Below are 25434 nucleotides of genomic sequence, written 5' to 3' on the forward strand. Positions count from 1 at the left end.
GACTTTAGACTGCAGCTGGCCCGTTCGTGGAAATATCCATTAGACTGTAGACTGTAGCTGGCCCGTTGGTGGAAATATCCATTAGACTGTAGACTGCAGCTGGCCTGTTGGTGGAAATATCCATTAGACTGTAGACTGCAGCTGGCCCGTTCGGTGGAAATATCCATTAGACTGTAGACTGCAGCTGGCCCGTTCGTGGTAATATCCATTAGACTGTAGACTGCAGCTGGCCCGTTCGTGGTAATATCCATTAGACTGTAGACTGCAGCTGGCCCGTTCGTGGAAATATCCATTAGACTGTAGACTGCAGCTGGCCCGTTCATGGTAATATCCATTAGACTGTAGACTGCAGCTGGCCCGTTCATGGAAATATCCATTAGACTGTAGACTGCTGCTGGCCCGTTCGTGGAAATATCCATTAGACTGTAGACTGCAGCTGGCCCGTTCGTGGAAATATCCATTAGACTGTAGACTGCAGCTGGCCCGTTCGTGGTAATATCCATTAGACTGTAGACTGCAGCTGGCCCGTTCGTGGTAATATCCATTAGACTGTAGACTGCAGCTGGCCCGTTCATGGTAAGAAACCATGTTACAGATGGAAATATCCATTAGACTGTAGACTGCAGCTGGCCCGTTCGTGGAAATATCCATTAGACTGTAGACTACAGCTGGCCCGTTCGTGGAAATATCCATTAGACTGTAGACTGCAGCTGGCCCGTTCATGGAAATATCCATTAGACTGTAGACTGCAGCTGGCCCGTTCGTGGTAATATCCATTAGACTGTAGACTCCAGCTGGCCCGTTCGTGGAAATATCCATTAGACTGTAGACTGCAGCTGGCCCGTTTGTGGTAATATCCATTAGACTTTAGACTGCAGCTGGCCCGTTCGTGGAAATATCCATTAGACTGTAGACTGCAGCTGGCCCGTTCGTGGTAATATCCATTAGACTGTAGACTGCAGCTGGCCCGTTCGTGGAAATATCCATTAGACTGTAGACTGCAGCTGGCCCGTTCGTGGTAATATCCATTAGACTGTAGACTGCAGCTGGCCCGTTCATGGTAAGAAACCATGTTACAGATGGAAATATCCATTAGACTGTAGACTGCAGCTGGCCCGTTCGTGGTAAGCGCAGCAGGAAGAAACCACGTTACAGATGGAAATATCCATTAGAAATGTAGAAAGATGGGAGATCTAAAGATGCAACACCTATCATGGGTTGCTGATATGACCAGGATAATCAACAACTATCATGGGTTGTCAGGGGAGATCTAAAGATGCAACAACTATCATGGGTTGTTAGGGGAGATCTAAAGATGCAACAACTATCATGGGTTGTTAGGGGAAATCTAAAGATGCAACAACTATCATGGGTTGCTGATATGACCAGGATAATGTCTTTGGCTGCTGGACAACGAAACAAAGTTGATTTGGAAACCAATAGAACATGATATAAATGCTGGTATTTGGATTTATTATGGATCCCTATTAGCTGCTGCCAAAGCAGCAGCTACTCTTCCTGGGGTCCAGCAAAATTAAGGCAGTTTATACCATTTTAAAACATTACAATACATTCACAGATTTCACAACACACTGTGTGCCCTCAGGCTCCTACCGGTTTCAATGGCATCACAGGAAGTGTTTCTAAAAATCATTCCCTCAACATTTCTATGGTCTGATTTGGTTATTTTGAAACAAGGTAGGACATGCCTCATAAAATGACAAACTCCAGGTTTTAAACAATTCAGTTTATGGTTAAATACGGACTGCCTCCGCTCAGATTGTGCCTGAGTATGTCAACAGGATCTAGCCTTTAGAAGTTAATGGTAACGATCCTACTTTATATTTGTCAAACATGACTGGCATTTAGCCTGTATTTATGTATTTAAATGTTTGTTTACATTTTCTGCCTCATGTCAGCACTAGTGTGGACATATCACATAAGCTACACTTTGAGATCTAGGCTGATTGGGCTCCCGAGTGAGAAGCTGGCGCCAGAAGAAAATGGCAGAAGTTTTACGGGCGCCGAACCAATTGTGTTATTATGTGTTTTTTCTTGTGTTATTTGTAATTTATTTTGTACATAATGTTTCTGCAACCGTCTCTTACAGCTAAAAAAAGAGCTTCTGGATATCTGGACAGTGATGACTCACCTTGGATTAGACAAAGATTTTTTTCTTCAACAAGCAGGATGTACTTCAGACACACGACAAGGCCGACATCCCCGTCAGAGAAAGAGACGCAGGTATAGAGGACACAGGGCGGGGTGCCTCGTAAGGATCCGCCGACTGCGAGTGGGAAATCTGCCTTTACCAACAATATTACTTGCCACAAAGTACAATCATTGGACAATAAATTAGACGAGGTACGATCACGAATATCCTCCCAACGGGACATCAAAAACTGTAACATCTTATGTTTCACCGAATCGTGGCTGAATGTCGACATGGATAATATTCAGTTGGCGGGATATATGCTGCACCGGCTAGATAGAACAGAACACTCCGGGTAAGACGAGGGGTGGGGGGAGATCTGTGTACATTTGTAAACAACAGCTTGTGCACGAAATCTAAGGAAGTCTCTAGATTTTGCTCGCCTGAAGTAGAGTATCTCATGATAAGCTGTAGACCACGCCAATTTGCCAAGAGAGTTTTCATCTATATTTTTCGTGGCTGTTTATTTACCACCACAGGTGGAAGCTGGCACTAAGACCGACTGTGTGATCACGCTCTCCGTAGCTGACGTGAGTAAGACCTTTAAACAGGTCAACATTCACAAGGCAGCTGGGCCAGACGGATTACCAGGAAGGGATACCAACCTCTCCCTCAACGTGATCAAGACAAAGAAGATGATTGTGGACTACAGGAAAAGGAGGACCGAGCACGCCCCATTCTCATCGACGGGGCTGTAGTGGAGCAGGTTGAGAGCTTCAAATTCCTTGGTGTCCACATCACCAACAAACTAACATGGTCCAAGCACACCAAGACAGTTGTGAAGAGGGCACGACAAAACCTAGGAGACTGAAAATATTTGTATGGGTCCTCAGATCCTCAAAGGGTTCTACACAGCTGCAACATCGAGAGCATCCTGATGGGTTGCATCACTGCCTGGTATAGCAACAGCCCGGCCTTTGACCACAGGGTACAACAGAGGGTAGTGCGTACGGCCCAGTACATCACTGGAGCCAAGCTTCCTGCCATCCAGGACCTCTATACCAGGCGGTGTCAGAGGAAGGCCCTAAAAATTTTCAGACTCCAGCCACCTCAGTCATAAACTGTTCTCTCTGCTACTGCATGGTAAGCGGTACCGGAGCGCCAAGTCTAGGTCCAAGAGGCTTCTGAACAGCTTGTACCCCCAAGACATAAGACTCCTGAACATCTAATCAAATGGCTACCCGGACTATGCATTGTGTCCCGCCACCCCAACCCCCGACTCCAAAATAAAAGAGGCGGCGTAATAGAGGTCGTTGTTTGGGATACTTGACGAGACTACGTCGGCAGTGAATAAACTCTCCGTTCTATTGGCGAACGTGCAATCACAGGAGAATAAACTGGATGAGCTCCGTTCTAGACTATCCTATCAACGTGATATGAAGAACGTCCAATGTTTCTCCGAGACGTGGCTGAACAAGTCAAACACGGTCAATACAAATCTAACTGTTTCTTTCTATACAAATCGGCAGGTCAGAACGGCAGCGTCGCGTAAACGCAAGGCGGTGGTGTGTGTCTCTTCGTCAGAAGGAAACACATTGTCTAGAAGGAAACTGCGAGTAGGGCATTTAGTTGGACGATATATACCATGTGTATCCAGTACATATGACTAATAAAACTTGAAACTCTATGGGCTGGTTGGAGAGCAAACATATCTGCACACAATAATACCGGAGACAATCTCAGCATGTACCGTATCTAGCCAGCTGGAAAAATCGCCTAAACAAACTGCCCTACCAATTTAGGAGTCTACAATCTCAGCACATCCGACCTGCAGATGAATGTGCCTGGCAGAGTGGAGTTTGACATCCCACCATGCAATGCAACCTGGACTGAAGAGGCAGACAAATAGGAGACATTGTGGTGGTCTCTCCTCTTAGAACGACACATTTCTGCAGGCAGGAACATCACAAACATATCCTCACCCCGGGCCCAGTTGGAGAGAAGAGTTACGACATCAGTCAGTATTGAAATCTGACATGTATGATAGACGTTTTCACCATCTAAAGGTCAAATTCCTATTAACTTCCAGTGTAGTGACTATCACAGGGCTACTTCCTGTTAACTTCCAGTGTAGTGACTGACTATCACAGGGCTACTTCATATTAACTTCCAGTGTAGTGACTGACTATCACAGGGCTACTTCATATTAACTTCCAGTGTAGTGACTGACTATCACAGGGCTACTTCATATTAACTTCCAGTGTAGTGACTATCACAGGGCTACTTCCTATTAACTTCCAGTGTAGTGACTGACTATCACAGGGCTACTTCATATTAACTTCCAGTGTAGTGACTGACTATCACAGGGCTACTTCATATTAACTTCCAGTGTAGTGACTGACTATCACAGGGCTACATCCTATTAACTTCCAGTGTAGTGACTGACTATCACAGGGCTACTTCATATTAACTTCCAGTGTAGTGACTATCACAGGGCTACATCCTATTAACTTCCAGTGTAGTGACTGACTATCACAGGGCTACTTCATATTAACTTCCAGTGTAGTGACTATCACAGGGCTACATCCTATTAACTTCCAGTGTAGTGACTATCACAGGGCTACTTCATATTAACTTCCAGTGTAGTGACTATCACAGGGCTACTTCCTATTAACTTCCAGTGTAGTGACTGACTATCACAGGGCTACTTCCTATTAACTTCCAGTGTAGTGACTATCACAGGGCTACTTCATATTAACTTCCAGTGTAGTGACTATCACAGGGCTACTTCATATTAACTTCCAGTGTAGTGACTATCACAGTGCTCCTTCATATTAACTTCCAGTGTAGTGACTATCACAGGGCTACTTCCTATTAACTTCCAGTGTAGTGACTGACTATCACAGGGCTACTTCATATTAACTTCCAGTGTAGTGACTATCACAGGGCTACTTCATATTAACTTCCAGTGTAGTGACTATCACAGTGCTCCTTCATATTAACTTCCAGTGTAGTGACTATCACAGTGCTCCTTCATATTAACTTCCAGTGTAGTGACTGACTATCACAGGGCTACTTCCTATTAACTTCCAGTGTAGTGACTATCACAGGGCTACTTCATATTAACTTCCAGTGTAGTGACTGACTATCACAGGGCTACTTCATATTAACTTCCAGTGTAGTGACTATCACAGGGCTACTTCCTGTTAACTTCCAGTGTAGTGACTATCACAGGGCTACTTCATATTAACTTCCAGTGTAGTGACTGACTATCACAGGGCTACTTCATATTAACTTCCAGTGTAGTGACTGACTATCACAGGGCTACTTCATGTTAACTTCCAGTGTAGTGACTATCACAGGGCTACTTCCTATTAACTTCCAGTGTAGTGACTATCACAGGGCTACTTCATATTAACTTCCAGTGTAGTGACTGACTATCACAGGGCTACTTCCTGTTAACTTCCAGTGTAGTGACTGACTATCACAGGGCTACTTCCTACCGGACGGATTTCTGCCTGCTTGAACGGCATTAGCTCAGATACACATGAAAACATTAAATGACCCTCGGGAAACGATAGAACATCACTAAGCAGATATAACATTAAAAATGGGTGAATATTTCCTTTATTGCACCAGTGTGCAAAAATACACAGCGTGTTCTCAGAATGCGTGTGTGCGCGCCAATGTTAACACTTACATTGATAATGACAGAGAACTTTCCCATTCCACTCAGGATGTTGTACCAGATTCCTACGAGAGAGAGAGAGAGAGAGAGAGAGAGAGAGAGAACAGAACTGTGAGAGAAGAGTGGAGGGGTGTGGATCTGTGTGTGTGGACACGTGTGCGTCTTGGCGAAGAGGGCGTGTTACCGATGTCTTTGGCTTGGACAGCGTCCGGTCGTCGCAGCTCGGTGACGAACTTCTTGGCATCGAGGCGGATCTCGATGACGTTGTTGAGGAGAGCGAAGAGAGGAGCCAGAGGGAACGACGCCACAAACAGAGACACAAAACCAAACTGGATAACTGGGGAGAGAACACACAAAGTGTTCGTTGAGAGGAACAACATGAGAACAAGTCATTATCTTATCTGGTAGTCCTCTGCAACACACCAACAAACAGCTGGAGGGCAGGGTGTTCCAGACATACACCAGCTGATGATAAACACACCAAAAACAACCCCGAGTTCAGGACCTAGCAGGGGAACAACCCTGAGTTCAGGACCTAGCAGGGGACCCACCCTGAGTTCAGGACCTAGCAGGGGACCCACCCTGAGTTCAGGACCTAGCAGGGGACCCACCCTGAGTTCAGGACCTAGCAGGGGACCCACCCTGAGCTCAGGACCTAGCAGGGGACCAACCCTGAGTTCAGGACCTAGCAGGGGACCCACCCTGAGTTCAGGACCTAGCAGGGGACCCACCCTGAGTTCAGGACCTAGCAGGGGACCCACCCTGAGTTCAGGACCTAGCAGGGGACCCACCCTGAGTTCAGGACCTAGCAGGGGACCCACCCTGAGTTCAGGACCTAGCAGGGGACCAACCCTGAGTTCAGGACCTAGCAGGGGACCCACCCTGAGTTCAGGACCTAGCAGGGGGACCCACCCTGAGCTCAGGACCTAGCAGGGGACCAACCCTGAGTTCAGGACCTAGCAGGGGACCCATCCTGAGTTCAGGACCTAGCAGGGGACCCACCCTGAGTTCAGGACCTAGCAGGGGACCCACCCTGAGTTCAGGACCTAGCAGGGGACCCACCCTGAGTTCAGGACCTAGCAGGGACCAACCCTGAGTTCAGGACCTAGCAGGGACCAACCCTGAGTTCAGGACCTAGCAGGGGACCCACCCTGAGCTCAGGCCCTAGCAGGGGACCAACCCTGAGTTCAGGACCTAGCAGGGGACCCACCCTGAGTTCAGGACCTAGCAGGGGACCCACCCTGAGTTCAGGACCTAGCAGGGGACCCACCCTGAGTTCAGGACCTAGCAGGGGACCCACCCTGAGTTCAGGATCTAGCAGGGGACCAACCCTGAGTTCAGGACCTAGCAGGGGACCCACCCTGAGTTCAGGACCTAGCAGGGGACCCACCCTGAGCTCAGGACCTAGCAGGGGACCAACCCTGAGTTCAGGACCTAGCAGGGGACCCACCCTGAGTTCAGGACCTAGCAGGGGACCCACCCTGAGTTCAGGACCTAGCAGGGGACCCACCCTGAGTTCAGGACCTAGCAGGGGACCCACCCTGAGTTCAGGACCTAGCAGGGGATCCACCCTGAGTCCAGGACCTAGCAGGGGACCCACCCTGAGTTCAGGACCTAGCAGGGGACACACCCTGAGATCAGGACCTAGCAGGGGACCCACCCTGAGTTCAGGACCTAGCAGGGGACCCACCCTGAGACTAGAATAGAGTAGAGTAGTAATTTATTGGTCACAAGTTGGGAAATTGTTTTATCGCTCAACATCAATAAATTCAAAGGACACAGAAACCCATAGGAAACAGAGTTACAGTGCATTTGGAAAGTATTCTGACCCCTTGACTTTTTTCCACAATTTGTGAGGTTACAGACTTTCTCAAAAATCCTCATCAACCAATCCTCATCAACCAACACACAATACCCCATAATGACATCACAATACCCCATAATGACATCACAATACCCCATAATGACATCACAATACCCCATAATGACATCACAATACCCAATAATGACATCACAATACCCCATAATGACATCACAATACCCCATAATGACGTCACAATACCCCATAATGACATCACAATACCCCATAATGACAAAGCGAAAACAGGTTTTTAGAAATATTTGCACATTTAAAAACATTTCAACAGAAATATCTTATTTACATACAGTTGAAGTCAGAAGTTTACATCCACTCAGGTTGGAGTATAACGTGTTTTCAACCACTCCACAAATTTCTTGTTAACAAACTATAGTTTTGGCAAGTCGGTTAGGACATCTACTTTGCGCATGACACAAGTAATTTTTCCAACAATTGTTTACAGACAGATTATTTCACTTATAATTCACTGTATCACAATTCCAGTGGGTCAATTCCAGAAAATGATGTCATGGCTTTAGAAGCTTCTGATAGGCTAATTGATATCATTTGAGTCAATTGGTGGTGTACCTGTGGATGTATTTCAAGGCCTACCTTCAAACTCAGTGCCTCTTTGCTTGACGTCATGGGAAAATCAAAAGAACTCAGCCAAGACCTCAGAAAAGAATGGTAGACCTTCACAAGTCTGGTTCATCCTTGGGAGCAATTTCCAAACGCCTGAAGGTACCACGTTCATCTGTACGAACAATAGTACGCAAGTATTAACACCATGGGACCACGCAGCCGTCACACCGCTCAGGAAGGAGACGCATTCTTTGGTGCGAAAAGTGCAAATCAATCCCAGAACAATACCAAAGGACCTTGTGAAGATGCTGGAAGAATCAGGTACAAAAGTATCTATATCCACAGTAAAACGAGTCCTATATCGACATAACCTGAAAGGCCGCTCAGCAAGGAAGAAGCCACTGCTCCAAAACCGCCATAAAAAAGCCAGACTACGGTTTGCAACTGCACATGGGGACAAAGATCGTAATTTTTTGAGAAATGTCCTCTGGTCTGATGAAACAAAAACGGAACTGCTTGCCCATGATGACCATCGTTATGTTTGTAGAAAAAAGGGGGAGGCTTGCAAGCCGAAGAACACCATCCCAACCGTGAAGCACGGGGGTGGCAGCATCATGTTGTGGGGGTGCTTTGCTGTAGGAGGTACTGGTGCACTTCACAAAATAGATGGCATCATGAGGTAGGAAAATTATGTGGATATATTGAAGCAACATCTCAAGACATCAGTCAGGAAGTTAAAGCTTGGTTGCAAGTGGGTCTTCCAAATGGACAATGACCCCAAGCATACTTCCAAAGTTGTGTCAAAATGGCTTAAGGACAGTTAAGTCAAGGTATTGGAGTGGCCATCACAAAGCCCTGACCTCAATCTTATAGAAAATTTGTGGGCAGAACTAAAAAGTGTGTGTCAGAAAGGAGGCCTACAAACCTGACTCAGTTACACCAGCTCTGTCAGGAGGAATGGGCCAAAATTCACCCAACTTATTGTGGGAAGCTTGTGGAAGGCTACCCAAAACGTTTGACCCAAGTTAAACAATTTAAAGGCAATGCTACCAAATACTAATTGAGTGAATGTAAACTTCTGACCCACTGGGAATGTGATGAAAGAAATAAAAGCTGAAATTAATCATTCTCTCTACTATTATTCTGACATTTCACATTCTTAAAATAAAGTGGTGATCCTAACTGACCTAAGACAGGGAATTTATACTAGGATTAAATGTCAGGAATTGTGAAAAACTGAGTTTAAATGTATTTGGCTAAAGTGTATGTAAACTTCCGACTTCAACTGTATACTGAGATCATATGACAGATCATGTGATACTTAAATAAAGTCCACCTGTGTGCAATCTAACTAATTATGTGACTTCTGAAGGTAATTGGTTGCACCAGATCTTATTTAGGGGCTTCATAGCATACATATGCACTCACCACTTTTCCATTTTTTTTATTTTTTAAACAAGTAATTTTTTTCATTTCACTTCACCAATTTGGACTATTTTGTGTCTGTCAATTACATGAAATCCAAATAAAAATCAATTTAAATTACAGGTTGTAATGCAACAAAATAGGAAAAACGTCAAGGAGGGATGAATCCTTTTTCCAAGGCAAGTATCCACAGGACACAGAAACTCAGATGAAACGTAGTTTTCTGAGGTTGTCTGCTTGATATTTTTAGATTTTATCGGGAAGCTTAGATGTTAAATATACTGTTTAGGTTTTCTACTGCCATGTTTACACCTTCACTATTACAGTGAAATGTTTTGTCCAGGAAGTTGTCCGGAAAGGATATAATTTGCTGTTGCCTAATTGTTTTTGGAGAGATTTCCACACTACTTTCCTTCCATCTATAGCATGTCTTAATAGTATTGTGTTTGTCCCTCCTCAGCTCTGTTATCTCCTGTTACTGTATCCAGTGTGTCCTCCTCACCTCTGTTATCTCCTGTTACTGTATCCAGTGTGTCGGTCCCTCTGTTATCTCCTGTTACTGTATCCAGTGTGTTGGTCCCTCTGTTATCTACTGTTACTGTATCCAGTGTGTCCTCCTCACCTCTGTTATCTACTGTTACTGTATCCAGTGTGTCCTCCTCACCTCTGTTATCTCCTGTTACTGTATCCAGTGTGTCAGTCCCTCTGTTATCTCCTGTTACTGTATCCAGTGTGTTGGTCCCTCTGTTATCTCCTGTTACTGTATCCAGTGTGTTGGTCCCTCTGTTATCTCCTGTTACTGTATCCAGTGTGTCGGTCCCTCTGTTATCTACTGTTACTGTATCCAGTGTGTCCTCCTCACCTCTGTTATCTACTGTTACTGTATCCAGTGTGTCGGTCCCTCTGTTATCTCCTGTTACTGTATCCAGTGTGTCAGTCCCTCTGTTATCTCCTGTTACTGTATCCAGTGTGTTGGTCCCTCTGTTATCTCCTGTTACTGTATCCAGTGTGTTGGTCCCTCTGTTATCTCCTGTTACTGTATCCAGTGTGTCAGTCCCTCTGTTATCTCCTGTTACTGTATCCAGTGTGTCGGTCCCTCTGTTATCTCCTGTTACTGTATCCAGTGTGTCAGTCCCTCTGTTATCTCCTGTTACTGTATCCAGTGTGTTGGTCCCTCTGTTATCTCCTGTTACTGTATCCAGTGTGTCCTCCTCACCTCTGTTATCTCCTGTTACTGTATCCAGTGTGTCGGTCCCTCTGTTATCTCCTGTTACTGTATCCAGTGTGTCGGTCCCTCTGTTATCTCCTGTTACTGTATCCAGTGTGTTGGTCCCTCTGTTATCTCCTGTTACTGTATCCAGTGTGTCCTCCTCACCTCTGTTATCTCCTGTTACTGTATCCAGTGTGTCCTCCTCACCTCTGTTATCTCCTGTTACTGTATCCAGTGTGTCCTCCTCACCTCTGTTATCTCCTGTTACTGTATCCAGTGTGTCGGTCCCTCTGTTATCTCCTGTTACTGTATCCAGTGTGTTGGTCCCTCTGTTATCTCCTGTTACTGTATCCAGTGTGTCGGTCCCTCTGTTATCTCCTGTTACTGTATCCAGTGTGTTGGTCCCTCTGTTATCTCCTGTTACTGTATCCAGTGTGTTGGTCCCTCTGTTATCTCCTGTTACTGTATCCAGTGTGTCCTCCTCACCTCTGTTATCTCCTGTTACTGTATCCAGTGTGTCGGTCCCTCTGTTATCTCCTGTTACTGTATCCAGTGTGTCCTCCTCACCTCTGTTATCTCCTGTTACTGTATCCAGTGTGTCGGTCCCTCTGTTATCTCCTGTTACTGTATCCAGTGTGTCCTCCTCACCTCTGTTATCTCCTGTTACTGTATCCAGTGTGTCCTCCTCACCTCTGTTATCTCCTGTTACTGTATCCAGTGTGTCGGTCCCTCTGTTATCTCCTGTTACTGTATCCAGTGTGTCCTCCTCACCTCTGTTATCTACTGTTACTGTATCCAGTGTGTCAGTCCCTCTGTTATCTCCTGTTACTGTATCCAGTGTGTTGGTCCCTCTGTTATCTCCTGTTACTGTATCCAGTGTGTCAGTCCCTCTGTTATCTCCTGTTACTGTATCCAGTGTGTCGGTCCCTCTGTTATCTCCTGTTACTGTATCCAGTGTGTCAGTCCCTCTGTTATCTCCTGTTACTGTATCCAGTGTGTTGGTCCCTCTGTTATCTCCTGTTACTGTATCCAGTGTGTCAGTCCCTCTGTTATCTCCTGTTACTGTATCCAGTGTGTTGGTCCCTCTGTTATCTCCTGTTACTGTATCCAGTGTGTCTGTCCCTCTGTTATCTCCTGTTACTGTATCCAGTGTGTCTGTCCCTCTGTTATCTACTGTTACTGTATACTCACTCATCTCCATGTACTCGGGGGTCAGTCCTTCGAAGGGGACCAGGGTGTAGTCGAGGTTCCACTGTTGAGGAGGTCTGGCTCGCTGCTCCTCTCTCTCCTCCAATGAAATGCCCTTATCCTTCCATGCTCGGATCAACTTCTTCAACTTACTGACGAGGGAGAGAGAGAAGGGAGGACGAGATGGAGAGAGAAAAGGAGAGATGGAGTCAGAGAGAAAGATGAAACCCGATGACACCAGGACACTATTGGACACTACGAGCCACTACGAGCCACTACAAAACACCATGAGTCACCATGAGCCACCATGAGCCACCATGAGCCACTACGAGCCCCAGTGAACCAGCACAGAGTGGTAGAGAACGTACTAACATTCAAATATTAAATAAGACACTATGAACCACTATGAACCACTATGAACCACTACGAGCCACTACGAGCCACTATGAGCCACTATGAGCCCCAGTGAACCAGCACAGAGTGGTAGAGAACGTACTAACATTCAAATATTAAATAAGACACTATGAACCACTACGAGCCACTACGAGTCACTATGAGCCACTACGAGCCACTACAAGCCACTACAAGCCACTACGAGTCACTACGAGCCACTACGAGCCACTACGAGCCACTACGAGCCACTACGAGCCACTACGAGCCACTACGAGCCACTACGAGCCACTATGGGCCACTATGAGCCACTACGAGCCACTATGGGCCACTATGAGCCACTATGAGCCCCTATGAGCCAAAGTGAAGCAGCACAGAGTGGTAGAGAACGTCCTAACTTCAAAATATTAAATAAGACGCTATGAACCACTATGAACCACTATGAACCACTATGAACCACTACGAGCCACTACGAGTCACTATGAGCCACTATGAGCCACTATGAGTCACTACGAGCCACTATGAACCACTACGAGCCACTATGAACCACTATGAACCACTACGAGCCACTACGAGTCACTATGAGCCACTATGAGCCACTATGAGCCACTATGAGCCACTACGAGTCACTATGGGCCACTACGAGTCACTACGAGCCACTACGAGCCACTACGAGCCACTATGAGCCACTATGAGCCACTACGAGTCACTATGAGCCACTATGAGCCACTATGAGCCACTATGAACCACTATGAGCCACTATGAGCCACTACGAGCTACTATGAACCACTACGAGTCACTATGAACCACTACGAGCCACTATGAGCCACTATGAGCCACTATGAGCCACTATGAGTCACTATGAGTCACTATGAGCCACTATGAGCCCCTATGAGCCACAGTGAAGCAGCACAGAGTGGTAGAGAACGTCCTAACTTTAAAATATTAAATAAGACACTATGAACCACTATGAACCCCTATAAACCAATACGAGCCACTACGAGCCACTATGAACCACTACGAGCCACTATGAGCCACTATGAGCCACTATGAGCCCCAGTGAACCAGCACAGAGTGGTAGAGAACGTACTAACATTCAAATATTAAATAAGACACTATGAACCACTACGAGCCACTACGAGTCACTATGAACCACTATGAGCCACTACGAGCCACTACGAGCCACTACGAGCCACTATGAGCCACTACGAGTCACTACGAGCCACTATGAACCACTATGAGCCACTATGAGCCACTACGAGCCACTACGAGCCACTACGAGCCACTACGAGTCACTATGAGCCACTATGAGCCACTACGGGCCACTATGAGCCACTATGAGCCACTATGAGCCACTATGGGCCCCAGTGAAGCAGCACAGAGTGGTAGAGAACGTCCTAACTTTCAAATATTAAATCCCTGGTATTGATGTTAGGCTCAAAGTCAGGAGAGAAAATGTCCTTCAGCAGAATGTGATAATGCCAGATATAGAGGAGGCAGTGTGTGAACTCACGGGATGCCGATCTCAAACACGTTGTTCTGAATGAGTTGCTTCCCCACCATGATGATGCTGAGCTGAATACATAACTCTATTAAACATCCTCCAGGAGCACACTGAGGGAGAGGAGAGGAAGAGGAAGAGGAGAGGAGAGGAGAGGAGAGGAGAGGAGAGAGAGAGGGAGAGGAGGGGAGGGAGAGGGAGAGGGAGAGGAGAGGAGAGGGAGAGAGAAAAAGGAGAGAGAGAGAGAGAGAGAGGGAGAGGGAGAGAGAGAGAGGGAGAGGGAGAGGGAGAGGGAGAGGGAGAGGGAGAGGGAGAGGGGAGAGAGAGAGAGAGAGAGAGAGGAGAGGAGAGGAGAGGAAGAGGAGAGGAGAGGAGAGGAGAGGAGAGGAGAGGAATAGGAGAGGAAGAGGAGAGGAGAGGAGAGGAGAGGAGAGGGGAGAGAGAGGGAGAGGAGAGGAGAGGAGAGGAGGGAGAGGGAGAGGAGAGGGAGAGAGAAAAAGGAGAGAGAGAGAGAGAAAGGTGTAAGCACAAACATTAGCGTGCAAGCACTCCCCCAAACACACACACTCCCCAAAACCCCCTCTCACCTCCTCCATCCGGTAGTCATTAAAAACATAGACATAGTCTCCTGGCCTGCCCGCAAACCTGTTAACAAAAAAACACACACACACACACACACACACACACACACACACACACACACACACACACACACACACACACACACACACACACACACACACACACACACAGCAGGGTGAGTGTAATTCCATAAAGGCTGTTAAAGACCTGTTCTATTCAGCAGGGAGTCCTGTCTGTTTACAGTCCTGCTGGGGCTCCCCACACACAGACCCACCCTAACCCCTAACCCCTAACCCCTAACCCCCTAACCCCTAACCCTAACCCCTAACCCCCTAACCCCCTAACCCCTAACCCCTAACCCTAACTCCCTAACTCCCTAACCCCTAACCCCTAACCCTAACCCCTAACCCCTAACCCCTAACCCTAACCCCCTAACCCCTAACCCCTAACCCTAACCCCTAACCCCCTAACCCCTATCCCTAACCCCTAACCCCTAACCCCTATCCCTAACCCCTTAACCCTAACTCCCTAACCCCCTAACCTCTAACCCCAACCCTCACCTCTAGCCCCTAACCCCCTAACCCCCTAACCCTAACCCCTAACCCCTAACCTCTAACCCCTAACCCTAACCTCTAACCCCTAACCCCTAACCCCCTAACCCTAACCCCTAACCCCTAACCCCTAACCCTAACCCCCTAACCCCTAACCCCTAACCCTAACCCCTAACCCCTAACCCCTAACCCTAACCCCTAACCCCCTAACCCCCTAACCCTAACCCTCTAACCCCTAACCCTAACCCCTAACCCCAACCCCATAACCCCTAACCCCCTAACCCTAACCCCTAACCCCGAACCCCTAACCCTAACCCCTAACCCTAACCCCTAACCCCCTAACCCTAACCCCTAACCCCCCAACCCCCTAACCCCTAACCCTAACCCCTAACCCTAACCCTAACCCCTACCCCTAACCCCCTAACCCCTAACCCTAACCCCCAACCCCCAACCCTAACCCCATAACCCCCTAACCCCCTAACTCCCTAACCCCTAACCCTAACCCCTAACCCCTAACCCCTAACCCCTAACCCTAACCCTAACCCCCTAACCCTAACCTCTAACCCCCAACCCCATGTGTGTGTCTGTGTCGTACCGTCCCTTAAAGAAAGCTACATAGAAGATGGGGGCGTAGGCATTCATGAACTTCAGTAGGAAGACCTTCAGAATCAGATGCTGCTCAAAGCTACTCTCTGTCCTGGGGATCTCTGGGAGAGGAGAGAGGGGGATGGAGAGGGAGGGGAGAGAGGAGGGGAGAGGGGATGGAGAGGGAGGGAGAGGAGGGGAGAGGGGGGATGGAGAGGAGAGGGAGGAATAGAGGAGGGGAGAGAGGAGGGGGGAGAGGAGAGGGAGGAATAGAGGAGAGGAGAGAGGAGGGGGAGAGGAGGGGAGAGGGGGATGGAGAGGAGAGGGAGGAATAGAGGAGGGGAGAGAGGAGGGGGAGAGGAGAGGGAGGAATAGAGGAGGGGAGAGGGGGATGGAGAGGAGAGGGAGGAATAGAGGAGGGGAGAGAGGAGGGGGAGAGGAGGAGAGAGGGGGATGGAGAGGAGAGGGAGGAGAGGAGGGGAGAGGGGAGGGGAGAGGGAGGGGAGAGGGGGATGGAGAGGAGAGGGAGGAATAGAGGAGGGGAGAGGGGAGGGGAGAGGAGAGGGAGGAATAGAGGAGGGGAGAGAGGAGGGGGAGAGGAGAGGGAGGAATAGAGGAGGGGAGAGGGGGATGGAGAGGAGAGGGAGGAATAGAGGAGGGGAGAGGGGAGGGGAGAGGAGGGGAGAGGGGGATGGAGAGGAGAGGGAGGAATAGAGGAGGGGAGAGGGGGATGGAGAGGAGGGGAGAGGGGGATGGAGAGGAGAGGGAGGAATAGAGGAGGGGAGAGAGGAGGGGGAGAGGAGGGGAGAGGGGGATGGAGAGGAGAGGGGGATGGAGAGGAGAGGGAGGAATAGAGGAGGGGAGAGGGGGGATGGAGAGGAGAGGGAGGAATAGAGGAGAGGAGAGAGGAGGGGGAGAGGAGGGGAGAGGGGGATGGAGAGGAGAGGGAGGAATAGAGGAGGGGAGAGAGGGATGGAGAGGAGAGTGAGGAATAGAGGAGGGGAGAGAGGAGGGGAGAGGGATGGAGAGGAGAGGGAGGAATAGAGGAGGAGAGAGAGGGAGGGGAGAGGAGGGGAGAGGGGATGGAGAGGAGAGGGAGGAATAGAGGAGGAGAGAGGGGGATGGAGAGGGAGGGGAGAGGGGGATGGAGAGGAGAGGGAGGAATAGAGGAGGGGAGAGGGGGATGGAGAGGAGAGGGAGGAATAGAGGAGGGGAGAGAGGGAGGGGAGAGGAGGGGAGAGGGGGATGGAGAGGAGAGGGAGGAATAGAGGAGGGGAGAGAGGAGGGGAGAGGAGGGGAGAGGGGGATGGGGGAGAGGGAGGAATAGAGGAGGAGAGAGGGGGATGGGGAGAGGAGGGGAAAGGGGGAGAGGAGAGGAGAGGGGAATGGGGAGAGGAGAGGGATGGGGGAGAGGAGAGGAGAGAGGGATGGGGGAGAGGAGGGGAAAGGGGGAGAGGAGAGGAGGGGAGAGAGGGATGGGGAGAGGAGAGGAGAGAGGGGGATGGAGAGGAGAGGGGTGGAATAGAGGTGAGGAGAGAGGGATGGGATGGAGAGGAGGGGAGAGGGGGATGGGGGAGAGGGAGGAATAGAGGTGAGGAGAGAGGGATGGGATGGAGAGGAGGGGAAAGGGGGATAGGGGAGAGGAGAGGAGAATGGGGAGAGGAGAGGGGAATGGGGAGAGGGATGGGGGAGAGGAGAGGAGAGAGGGATGGGGGAGAGGAGAGGGGGATGAGAGAGAGGAGAGAGGAGAGGAATGGGGGAGAGGAGAGAGGGATGGGAGAGAGGAGAGGAGAGAGAGACGTCTTATTCAGGAGACCGTATGAAAAATTATTTGAGAAATCTGACATAACACAAACAGGACAGGTCAAAGACACAAATATGTAATAATCTGAACGTAGAGGTGCGTAACCCAGCTCCACCAGGTAATAATCTGAATGTAGAGGTGCATTACCCAGCTCCACCAGGTAATAATCTGAATGTAGAGGTGTTACCCAGCTCCACCATGTAATAATCTGAATGTAGAGGTGCGTTACCCAGCTCCACCATGTAATAATCTGAATGTAGAGGTGCGTTACCCAGCTCCACCAGGTAATAATCTGAACGTAGAGGTGTTACCCAGCTCCACCATGTAATAATCTGAATGTAGAGGAGTGTTACCCAGCTCCACCAGGTAATAATCTGAATGTAGAGGTGCGTTACCCAGCTCCACCAGGTAATAATCTGAATGTAGAGGTGTTACCCAGCTCCACCAGGTAATAATCTGAATGTAGAGGTGCGTTACCCAGCTCCACCATGTAATAATCTGAATGTAGAGGTGCGTTACCCAGCTCCACCATGTAATAATCTGAATGTAGAGGTGCGTTACCCAGCTCCACCAGGTAATAATCTGAATGTAGAGGTGCGTTACCCAGCTCCACCAGGTAATAATCTGAATGTAGAGGTGTTACCCCGCTCCACCATGTAATAATCTGAATGTAGAGGTGCGTTACCCAGCTCCACCATGTAATAATCTGAATGTAGAGGTGCGTTACCCAGCTCCACCAGGTAATAATCTGAATGTAGAGGTGCGTTACCCAGCTCCACCATGTAATAATCTGAATGTAGAGGTGCGTTACTCAGCTCCACCATGTAATAATCTGAATGTAGAGGTGCGTTACCCAGCTCCACCATGTAATAATCTGAATGTAGAGGTGTGTTACCCAGCTCCACCAGGTAATAATCTGAATGTAGAGGTGCGTTACGCAGCTCCACCATGTAATAATCTGAATGTAGAGGTGTTACCCAGCTCCACCATGTAATAATCTGAATGTAGAGGTGCGTTACCCAGCTCCACCATGTAATAATCTGAATGTAGAGGTGCGTTACCCAGCTCCACCATGTAATAATCTGAATGTAGAGGTGCGTTACCCAGCTCCACCATGTAATAATCTGAATGTAGAGGTGTACCCAGCTCCACCAGGTAATAATCTGAATGTAGAGGTGCGTTACCCAGCTCCACCATGTAATAATCTGAATGTAGAGGTGCGTTACCCAGCTCCACCAGGTAATAATCTGAATGTAGAGGTGCATTACCCAGCTCCACCAGGTAATAATCTGAATGTAGAGGTGTACCCAGCTCCACCATGTAATAATCTGAATGTAGAGGTGCGTTACCCAGCTCCACCATGTAATAATCTGAATGTAGAGGTGTGTTACCCAGCTCCACCAGGTAATAATCTGAATGTAGAGGTGCGTTACCCAGCTCCACCAGGTAATAATCTGAATGTAGAGGTGTGTTACCCAGCTCCACCATGTAATAATCTGAATGTAGAGGTGCGTTACCCAGCTCCACCATGTAATAATCTGAATGTAGAGGTGTGTTACCCAGCTCCACCAGGTAATAATCTGAATGTAGAGGTGCGTTACCCAGCTCCACCAGGTAATAATCTGAATGTAGAGGTGCGTTACCCAGCTCCACCATGTAATAATCTGAATGTAGAGGTGTTACCCAGCTCCACCAGGTAATAATCTGAATGTAGAGGTGGTACCCAGCTCCACCAGGTAATAATCTGAATGTAGAGGTGCGTTACCCAGCTCCACCAGGTAATAATCTGAATGTAGAGGTGCGTTACCCAGCTCCGTGAGCCAGACGGCCACGGCCCCGTAGATCTCGTCCAGGATCAGGATGACCACCAGGTTGATGATGACGGCGGTCGCCGTCACGGTAACGCGGACGTTAGACTTGATCTCCGGGTCAGGTGACATCGCCATCAGGGCGGATACGACGATACGATAAACGATCACGCCGAAAACCGCGGAGAACGTCAGACCGAACTAGGACAGAGAGACATTACTGTATTAGTCCCACAGACCGAACTAGGACAGAGAGACATTACTGTATTAGTCCCACAGACCAAACTAGGACAGAGAGACATTACTGTATTAGTCCCACAGCCACAAACTAGGACAGAGAGACATTACTGTATTAGTCCCACAGACCGAACTAGGACAGAGAGACATTACTGTATTAGTCCCACAGCCCAAACTAGGACAGAGAGACATTACTGTATTAGTCCCACAGACCGAACTAGGACAGAGAGACATTACTGTATTAGTCCCACAGACCGAACTAGGACAGAGAGACATTACTGTATTAGTCCCACAGACCGAACTAGGACAGAGAGACATTACTGTATTAGTCCCACAGACCAAACTAGGACAGAGAGACATTACTGTATTAGTCCCACAGCCACAAACTAGGACAGAGAGACATTACTGTATTAGTCCCACAGCCCAAACTAGGACAGAGAGACATTACTGTATTAGTCCCACAGACCGAACTAGGACAGAGAGACATTACTGTATTAGTCCCACAGCCCGAACTAGGACAGAGAGACATTACTGTATTAGTCCCACAGCCCAAACTAGGACAGAGAGACATTACTGTATTAGTCCCACAGCCCAAACTAGGACAGAGAGACATTACTGTATTAGTCCCACAGCCCGAACTAGGACAGAGAGACATTACTGTATTAGTCCCACAGCCACAAACTAGGACAGAGAGACATTACTGTATTAGTCCCACAGACCGAACTAGGACAGAGAGACATTACTGTATTAGTCCCACAGCCACAAACTAGGACAGAGAGACATTAGTGTATTAGTCCCACAGCCCAAACTAGGACAGAGAGACATTACTGTATTAGTCCCACAGCCCGAACTAGGACAGAGAGACATTACTGTATTAGTCCCACAGCCACAAACTAGGACAGAGAGACATTACTGTATTAGTCCCACAGACCGAACTAGGACAGAGAGACATTACTGTATTAGTCCCACAGACCGAACTAGGACAGAGAGACATTACTGTATTAGTCCCACGCACAGTGTTGCAGATGTAATCCCAGGGTACAGTAATCCCAGTGTACAGTAATCCCAGGGTACAGTAATCCCAGGGTACAGTAATCCCAGGGTACAGTAATCCCAGGGTACAGTAATCCCAGGGTACAGTAATCCCAGGGTACAGTAATCCCAGGGTACTGTACAACTCTTCAGCTCCAACAGTTCAGGTCAAAAAGATAAGTGAATGAAACAATAATAAACATTTAAAGAAAATGTACATATTTACAACTGTAACAACGATCTGTCTGTCTGTGTGACTAGTGGTGTCTATTCAGCAGCCTGATGGTCTGATGGTAGAAACAGCTGACTAGTGGTGTCTATTCAGCAGCCTGATGGTCTGGGGGTAGAAACAGCTGACTAGTGGTGTCTATTCAGCAGCCTGATGGTCTGGGGGTAGAAACAGCTGACTAGTGGTGTCTATTCAGCAGCCTGATGGTAGAAACAGCTGACTAGTGGTGTCTATTCAGCAGCCTGATGGTCTGATGGTAGAAACAGCTGACTAGTGGTGTCTATTCAGCAGCCTGATGGTAGAAACAGCTGACTAGTGGTGTCTATTCAGCAGCCTGATGGTCTGGGGATAGAAACAGCTGACTAGTGGCGTCTATTCAGCAGCCTGATGATAGAAACAGCTGACTAGTGGCGTCTATTCAGCAGCCTGATGGTAGAAACAGCTCACTAGTGGTGTCTATTCAGCAGCCTGATGGTCTGGGGGTAGAAACAGCTGACTAGTGGTGTCTATTCAGCAGCCTGATGGTCTGGGGGTAGAAACAGCTGACTAGTGGTGTCTATTCAGCAGCCTGATGGTCGAAACAGCTGACTAGTGGTGTCTATTCAGCAGCCAGATGGTAGAAACAGCTGACTAGTGGTGTCTATTCAGCAGCCTGATGGTCTGGGGGTAGAAACAGCTGACTAGTGGTGTCTATTCAGCAGCCTGATGGTCGAAACAGCTGACTAGTGGTGTCTATTCAGCAGCCAGATGGTAGAAACAGCTGACTAGTGGTGTCTATTCAGCAGCCTGATGGTCTGGGGGTAGAAACAGCTGACTAGTGGTGTCTATTCAGCAGCCTGATGGCCTGATGGTAGAAACAGCTGACTAGTGGTGTCTATTCAGCAGCCTGATGGCCTGATGGTAGAAACAGCTGACTAGTGGTGTCTATTCAGCAGACTGATGGTCTGGGGGTAGAAACAGCTGACTAGTGGTGTCTATTCAGCAGCCTGATGGTCTGATGGTACAAACAGCTGACTAGTGGTGTCTATTCAGCAGCCTGATGGTCTGGGGGTAGAAACAGCTGACTAGTGGTGTCTATTCAGCAGCCTGATGGTCTGGGGGTAGAAACAGCTGACTAGTGGTGTCTATTCAGCAGCCTGATGGTCTGGGGATAGAAACAGCTGACTAGTGGTGTCTATTCAGCAGCCTGATGGTAGAAACAGCTGACTGTCCCCAACCAAGGAGGACCTACAGCAGCACCTAGATCTGTCCCCAACCAAGGAGGGCCTACAGCAGCACCTAGATCTGTCCCCAACCAAGGAGGACCTACAGCAGCACCTAGATCTGTCCCCAACCAAGGAGGGCCTACAGCAGCACCTAGATCTGTCCCCAACCAAGGAGGACCTACAGCAGCACCTAGATCTGTCCCCAACCAAGGAGGGCCTACAGCAGCACCTAGATCTGTCCCCAACCAAGGAGGGCCTACAGCAGCACCTAGATCTGTCCCCAACCAAGGAGGACCTACAGCAGCACCTAGATCTGTCCCCAAACCAAGGAGGGCCTACAGCAGCACCTAGATCTGTCCCCAACCAAGGAGGGCCTACAGCAGCACCTAGATCTGTCCCCAACCAAGGAGGGCCTACAGCAGCACCTAGATCTGTCCCCAACCAAGGAGGGCCTACAGCAGCACCTAGATCTGTCCCCAACCAAGGAGGGCCTACAGCAGCACCTAGATCTGTCCCCAACCAAGGAGGTTCTACAGCAGCACCTAGATCTTCTGCACAGATTATGTAGGAAAAAGTCAAGTTGCCAGGACCACAAATAGAAATTCCATCTTGACACCGTTGCCCTGGAGCACAAAAAAAACTATACAATATTCAGCATAAACATCAGCGCCACAGGTAACTTCCACTAAGCTGTGAACGAGCTGAGTGACAAGGCCAGAAGTGCCTTCTATGCCATCAAAAGGAACATAAAATTCGACATATAAATTAGGATCTGGCTAAAAATACTTGAATCAGTTATAGAACCCATTGCCCTTTATTGTTGTGAGGTCTGCGGTCCGCTCACCAACCAAGAATTCACAAAATGGGACAAACACCAAATAATATCCTCAGCGTAAAACGTAAAACACCAAACAAAATCAAAATCCGGAAAAGAGCCGTTAAATTCTACAACCACCTAAAAGGAAACGATTCCCAAACCTTCCATAACAAAGCCCTCACCTACAGAGAGATGAACCTGGAGAAGAGTCCCCTAAGCAAGCTGGTCCTGGGGCTCTGTTCACAAACACAAACAGACCCCACAGAGCCCCAGGACAGCAACACAAACAGACCCCACAGAGTCCCAGGACAGCAACACCATTAGACCCAAACAAATCATGAGGAAGCAAAAAGATAATTACTTGACACATTGGAAAGAATTAACAAAAAAACAGAGCAAACTAGAATGCTATTTGTCCCTAAACAGAGAGAACACAGTGGCAGAATACCTGACCACTGTGACTGACCCAAACTTAAGGAAAGCTTTGACTATGTACAGACTCAGTGAGCATAGCCTTGCTATTGAGAAAGGCTGCCGTAGGCAGACCTGGCTCTCAAGAGAAGACAGGCTATGTGCAACACTGCCCACAAAATGAGGTGGAAACTGAGCTGCACTTCCTAACCTCCTGCCAAATGTATGACCATATTAGAGACACATATTTCCCTCAGATTACACAGATCCACAAAAAACTAATCAAATTTTGATAATCTCCCATATCTACTGGGTGAAATACCACAGTGTGTCATCACAGCAGCAAGATGTGTGACCTGTTGCCACAAGAAAAGGTCAACCAGTGAAGAACAAACACCATTATAAATACAACCCATATTTATGTTTATTTATTTTCCCTTTTGTACTTTAACTATTTGCACATCATTACAACACTGTAAATAGACATTATGACATTTGAAATGTCTATTATTTTGGAACTTCTGAGAGTGTGATGTTTACTATTAATATAAAAAAGTGAAATAAACAATAAAAATGATCTACTTCACTTGCTTTGACAATGTAAACATATGTTTCCCATGACAATAAAGCCCTTGAGAGAGCGAGAGAGAGAGAGAGAGAGAGAGAGAGAGAGAGAGAGACAGAGAGACAGAGAGACAGAGAGACAGAGAGACAGAGAGACAGAGACAGAGAGACAGAGAGACAGAGAGACAGAGACAGACAGAGAGAGACAGAGAGAGAGAGAGACAGAGAGAGAGACAGAGAGAGAGAGAGAGAGAGAGAGAGAGAGAGAGAGAGAGAGAGAGAGAGAGAGAGAGAGCGAGAGAGAGACAGAGACAGAGACAGAGACAGAGAGAGAGAGAGAGACAGAGAGAGAGACAGAGACAGAGACAGAGACAGAGAGAGACAGAGACAGAGACAGAGACAGAGACAGAGAGAGAGAGACAGAGAGAGAGACAGAGAGACAGAGAGACAGAGAGAGACAGAGACAGAGAGAGACAGAGAGAGAGAGAACATCAGGCCAAACTAAAAGCCCACTCACCATAAAGAGGATGGAGGAGATGTTGATGAGGTATCCAGGGAGACGGTCCCTCCAGGTCAGCTTCTCCACACCTGTCTGGGTTACAGGTTACAGACACATTAAGAGCACAAGCACATGTAGATTACCATTAGAGACCAGTAGAGACCAGAAGAGACTAGTAGACCAGTAAAGAACAGAGAGACCAGTAGAGACCAGTAGAGACTAGTAGAGACTAGTAGAGACCAGTAGAGACCAGTAGAGACCAGAAGAGACCAGTAGAGACCAGTAGAGACCAGTAGAGACCAGAAGAGACCAGAAGAGACCAGTAGAGACCAGAAGAGACCAGTAGAGACTAGTAAAGACCAGAAGAGACCAGAAGAGACCAGTAGAGACCAGAAGAGACCAGAAGAGACCAGAAGAGACCAGAAGAGACCAGAAGAGACCAGTAGAGACCAGTAGAGACCAGTAAAGAACAGAGAGACCAGTAGAGACTAGTAGAGACCAGAAGAGACCAGTAAAGATCAGAGAGACCAGTAGAGACCAGTAGAGACTAGTAGAGATCAGTAGAGACCAGAAGAGACCAGTAGAGACCAGAAGACACCAGTAGAGACCAGAAGAGACCAGTAGAGACCAGTAGAGACCAGAAGACACCAGTAGAGACCAGAAGAGACCAGTAGAGACCAGTAGAGACCAGAAGAGACCAGTAGAGACCAGAAGAGACCAGTAGAGACCAGTAGAGTCCAGTAGAGACCAGAAGAGACCAGTAGAGACCAGTAGAGACTAGTAGAGTGCAGAAGAGACCAGAAGAGACCAGTAGAGACCAGAAGAGACCAGTAGAGACCAGAAGAGACCAGTAGAGACCAGCAGAGACCAGTAGAGACCAGTAGAGACCAGTAGAGACCAGAAGAGACCAGTAGAGACCAGTAGACCAGTAGAGACCAGAAGAGACCAGTAGAGACCAGTAGAGAACAAGGTAGACCAGTAGACACCAATAAAGATCAGCAAAGACCACCCAGACAGGACTGCTGTTTGGCCACTAATGTTCCTCTGAGACAGGACTGCTGTATGTCCCTCTGAGACAGGACTGCTGTATGTTCTACTGAGACAGGACTGCTGTAT

General features: G+C 48.1%; 1 protein-coding gene across 1 annotated transcript in view; it reads right to left on the bottom strand.

The window, feature by feature from the left end:
• Nucleotides 1-5756: 5756 nt before the first annotated feature.
• LOC106591682 (anoctamin-2-like) overlaps nucleotides 5757-25434 on the bottom strand; it is a gene marked incomplete at its 5' end in the record, with an annotated part of 33582 nt that continues 13904 nt past the window's right edge. Inside the window, 8 exons of the mRNA XM_045711899.1 lie at nucleotides 5757-5905; nucleotides 6025-6177; nucleotides 12107-12255; nucleotides 14007-14107; nucleotides 14582-14639; nucleotides 15723-15834; nucleotides 19324-19525; nucleotides 24337-24411. Coding sequence (XP_045567855.1) covers nucleotides 5757-5905; nucleotides 6025-6177; nucleotides 12107-12255; nucleotides 14007-14107; nucleotides 14582-14639; nucleotides 15723-15834; nucleotides 19324-19525; nucleotides 24337-24411 — 999 coding nt within the window. The remainder of the gene's footprint in view (nucleotides 5906-6024; nucleotides 6178-12106; nucleotides 12256-14006; nucleotides 14108-14581; nucleotides 14640-15722; nucleotides 15835-19323; nucleotides 19526-24336; nucleotides 24412-25434) is intronic.

Source organism: Salmo salar, unplaced genomic scaffold (genome assembly GCF_905237065.1).
Source record: "Salmo salar unplaced genomic scaffold, Ssal_v3.1, whole genome shotgun sequence".
Lineage (NCBI taxonomy): Eukaryota > Metazoa > Chordata > Actinopteri > Salmoniformes > Salmonidae > Salmo > Salmo salar.